The sequence below is a fragment of the Buceros rhinoceros genome, unplaced genomic scaffold (genome assembly GCF_000710305.1).
Source record: "Buceros rhinoceros silvestris isolate BGI_N320 unplaced genomic scaffold, ASM71030v1 scaffold25802, whole genome shotgun sequence".
Lineage (NCBI taxonomy): Eukaryota > Metazoa > Chordata > Aves > Bucerotiformes > Bucerotidae > Buceros > Buceros rhinoceros.
In genome coordinates, this window is record NW_010398733.1 from 14412 (window position 1) to 18601 (window position 4190).

Consider the following 4190-nt stretch of genomic DNA (forward strand, 5'->3'; position numbering starts at 1 on the left):
GTAAAAGCAGCGATGAGAGATAAGATGAAGCAGGACGGAGCTGTTGATTGTGCACATCAGGAGAAACCACCAGAAGTGGAAAAAGTGGTTTTTGATGCAGGATTTTTCAGAATTGAAAGCCCCGTGAAAACCTTTGCAGGTGAGTGAAGCTTCATCATGATTTCTGTGACCTGGAAGTGCTGAAAAGGTTTTAACCCCTCACAAAAGCAGCGATGAGAGATAAGATGAAGCAGGACGGAGCTGTTGATTGTGCACATCAGGAGAAACCACCAGAAGTGGAAAAAGTGGTTTTTGATGCAGGATTTTTCAGAATTGAAAGCCCCGTGAAAACCTTTGCAGGTGAGTGAAGCTTCATCATGATTTCTGTGACCTGGAAGTGCTGAAAAGGTTTTAACCCCTCACAGAGGAGAGGAATTACGCTTTTTATACTGGATATACTGCAGTACTGGCCAGAGTTAATATTTCACTAGTGGTTAATTACATCAGGGCTCCAAAGTAAACTGTTCTGCATGGATGTACAGATTTGAGTGGTTATGGCAACATGAAATCTCTGCTTAAAGAGGTAAAAGCTGTTGGGTTTTTTTATTAAACACACGTTTTATCAGCATGTGTTAAATATTGAAGTTTTTAATCAGTCTTCCCAGGTTTAGCTGACAAACCTGTTCAGCGGTCAGTGCAGACTCATGTCCTCTAGTTGTAAGACAGGAATAATTAGATTTTTTTTAACTAAACCTCTTGCAGTGCTGTCTTCAGAGCTGCAGTTGAAGTGTGTCTGTAATCTGTACCCATTGTCCAGCAGATTGTGGCATATTCCAGTCTGCTAGAAAAGCTGCTTAATTCGGGTTTTTGAGCAGACGCTCAAAATATAACTTTATTTTCAGTATCTTATTGCAGTCTGAGAGAGGCCAGTACTTTCAGTAGTCCTTGACCCTTTGGGAGCCATTCTGCTTCACTCCCATTTATAGCTGATAAGTTGACTTTTAATTTCCCCTTTTTTGTGTGTAGATCTCTTTCCTCATCCCAAGACTAGTAACTTAGTCTCCTCTGTTAGCAGAGGAGACCTTCTGGAACGCTTTGAACAGCCCCGAGTTTAAGCAAGCTCTGGCAGAGAATCTGTTACAAGAATCAGTTCTGCATCTTGAGTCTTTAATTCTATTAAATTTATTTAATGTGAAAGATGGCAATTAGTGACAGCTTTCACCAAACAGACTGTTTAATCAGAGCAGCAAGTCTCATTTCAGGTTTTGTGTGAGGGGATAGTCACTACTGCATTGCTTAGCCTGGAGTTAAGGTAGTTTTGTAACTTAGTGACTACTTCTTGTCACCTTTTTTCAGTTTCTCCCTGCAGCATAAGTAAGATTTCAATACAATATTGGTATAAGACAACTCGGTAAGCAGAAAATGATGGTGTTCCTAAGCAGCAGTTAATTTCGTCTTCTGGAAACTGCTGTAGTAATGAAACATGAAATGCTTTTTTCAGGCTCGCTTTCAAAGACACCCTGCAGATCTTCCCAGCGGCCTTCTGGAAAACAGGCAACTCCAAGATCATCCAGCAGAGCTTTGCTTCAGAGCGCTCCTTCTGTCTGTCCGAACCCGGAGGGCACAGCTGTACAACAAACCACACCAGTGCTGCAAGGCTTCCACCCGGCACAAAGTCTGAAAACGCACCTGTTTCTCACTGGAAAAACCTCCCCGCTGGAAAAACCCGCTGGCGGTTTTTGTGAACAAAGGTAGACGTGTTAAGGCACTTTGTCCAAATAATTTTATAGTTTTGACTGAGAGAATTAATGTTAATACCCGTTAAACGTTACCTTCCGGTTTGGCAGTGATAAAGGTTGCACGGTCCGTGTGTCTTTTCCTTCTCTCAAGCAAATACTGAGCTTTGCCCAAAGTTCATTTCACTGCTGGGGGAGTTTTCATTTTTGCCCAGAAAATTTGATCTAGCTGACGATTGCCAAACAAGCAAATGTAATTGCAGAACAAATTGTAAGATGAGTTGGGTAAGTCAAAAGCTGATTGGTGACTGAGAAGAATGAAAACATTTTGATTTCTCTTTCAGCATTTCCGTAGTTGCAGAAGAACAGTGTCCTGTTGCTGGCATAGCAGAGGGAACTAAGGTAAGTCACGCATCAGTCACATACGTGCTTTAAGGGTTTTATTATTATTAGCCAAATAAAAAAGGTTTTTTATTAGCCCCAGACACTTGTATTTCTGCCAGATCCTCACCAAGGTATTTTCTGTTTCTCTGATATGCTGATAGGTTTCTCTTGAGGTAAAGTCTCATTACAGAAACATCCTCAGAATGTTTTTGGCACTTGAAGTTCAAAGCTTTCTTGCATGTGGAAGGCCTCCCTTTATAGTCAGAGATTATCAAGCTTACAAGGGGGGCTGGGAAATAGTCGATGTGAAATGGATCACAGCGTTAAGCTGCAAGCCTTGTCCCGCTTGTGCTTTGTGCAGAGTCCAGAGTTAAAACCCTGAATTGTCCATAAAAACTGTAGATCAGATGTGTGGACTCGGTTTGACACAACAGGGACACGCTGGTTTGTGTAAACTTGCATCCCTTGAGTGACCTGGCTCCCTTTGTATCTTGTGCTTTCTGCATCAAAAGGTGACAAACTTCCTTTTATTGCAGACAGAAAGAGCTAAGAAAGCTTCCTAGTGCTGTAGGTGCTGCCTCATGTCCGCCTGCTTTCACTGGCCCTTTCCTTTCGGCTCCCTGAGAAGAAAATACAGCTACTCCAGACATCTTATCCTCTCAGAGGGTGAGGAACAGTCAAAATTCCTGAATTTTTTTTCAGGTGCTGGAAAATCCTAGCAGTGAATTGATAGCGATGGATGGCACAGAAGAGATGGAACTATCTGCTGCAGAACAGCAAGACCAAGATATTGTCATGTGCAGCCTGGGGAAGGAGAGCGGCACAGAGGCCAACTTTGCTCAGTCTGGAGAACCAAAAATCCATCAAACAGGTGCGTGTCTTAAAGCTGCTTACTATATACAATACACAATATACCGTGTGGTATTGCTGGGGCCTCCTGTTTATTCTGTTCTCTATTTTCTCTTGGAAATCCCTGTCGCTGTAGTTTGGTTAAGCTACATTTGCCACTGGCAAAACCTCCCATGGCTGCTGTGACTTAGGCACACGTTGCACCTGAGCAAACAGTGCTCTGGGGTTTTTCTGTGTAGATTCCATGTGGTATGTGAAGGAGAAAGCTAACAGAAAACGCTTGAAGTAGAAGTAAACACGGATGAGGGTTGGTTGTTTGGGTTTTTCAGTAAATGCAGAAAAAGATGCTGTTTTTTCAGCTTTGGCAGCGTCAGACTAACTTTTTTTAAATGAAATATTCTTTTTCAGATGTGTCCTGTAGTGATTTGATGTCCTTTGGCAGCAATCCTTTTGATATGGTACGTTGATCTTCAGGTTTCTTTGACTAAGGCAATCTGCATGTTACGGTGCCATTAACCTTTCCTGCAGAATCAGCTGCTGAAGTAAATTAAACTCTGTAAGATGTTATCAAGCCAATTCTCATAACTTACTCCAAATAGAAGGGACGATTCCCGTCTCCCTGCTCAGGCTTGCACTGTTATCCCTTATTGCACATGAGGAGCGTAGGATGAGTTGAGACGTTTGTAACAGGAGAATGGCTGATTCTTATCAGACCGATCCTTTAAATTTATATTTCTCATAAATGTCCTTGTAAATATTTATTATATATTTATAATGAACGGCCTGGCCTTTTTCCTCCACTTTCTTCTTGGAATTTTTCAGGTCTGTCCCTTTCCTTTATTTTTTTTTAATAGCTTTAACTGTTAGAGCTGAAGTAAGATTCAAAGGGAAAGACAGGTGTGGAAAAAGTTTCAGATTGTTGAAAGAATTTGGGCATAGAGTTTCTTGGGTCTTGTGAAAAATTCTCTTTACGATCGGGATTACTGCTTTAAGCAATGAGTGTCTTCTTATTTTATGTCTGGAAATAAGCCTGCAAAACGTCTCTTAGGAAGGTTGTGGTACTTAGAGTGATAAATGATTTCAACGTGTGGCTGTTGCTTTGGGACAAGGAAGGGACCTTCAGAGCTCACCCAGCGCAACCCCCTGCAGGCAGCAGGGACATCTGCCCCCAGAGCAGGGGGCTCAGAGCCCCAAGGGCCAACCTGACCTGCCATGGGGCCAGCGATGGGGCTGCTGCCACCT

The 4190-nt window shown here is 42.4% G+C and overlaps 1 protein-coding gene across 1 annotated transcript in view; it reads left to right on the forward strand.

Moving 5' to 3' along the window:
• Positions 1 to 4190, forward strand: part of DLGAP5 (discs, large (Drosophila) homolog-associated protein 5) — a 17269-nt gene that overhangs the window by 12123 nt on the left and 956 nt on the right. Inside the window, exons 14-18 of the mRNA XM_010131223.1 lie at positions 1 to 139; positions 1481 to 1730; positions 2060 to 2117; positions 2802 to 2970; positions 3357 to 3406. The exon at positions 1 to 139 is cut by the window's left edge and continues 4 nt beyond it. Of these exons, the coding sequence (XP_010129525.1) occupies positions 1 to 139; positions 1481 to 1730; positions 2060 to 2117; positions 2802 to 2970; positions 3357 to 3406 (666 nt within the window). The remainder of the gene's footprint in view (positions 140 to 1480; positions 1731 to 2059; positions 2118 to 2801; positions 2971 to 3356; positions 3407 to 4190) is intronic.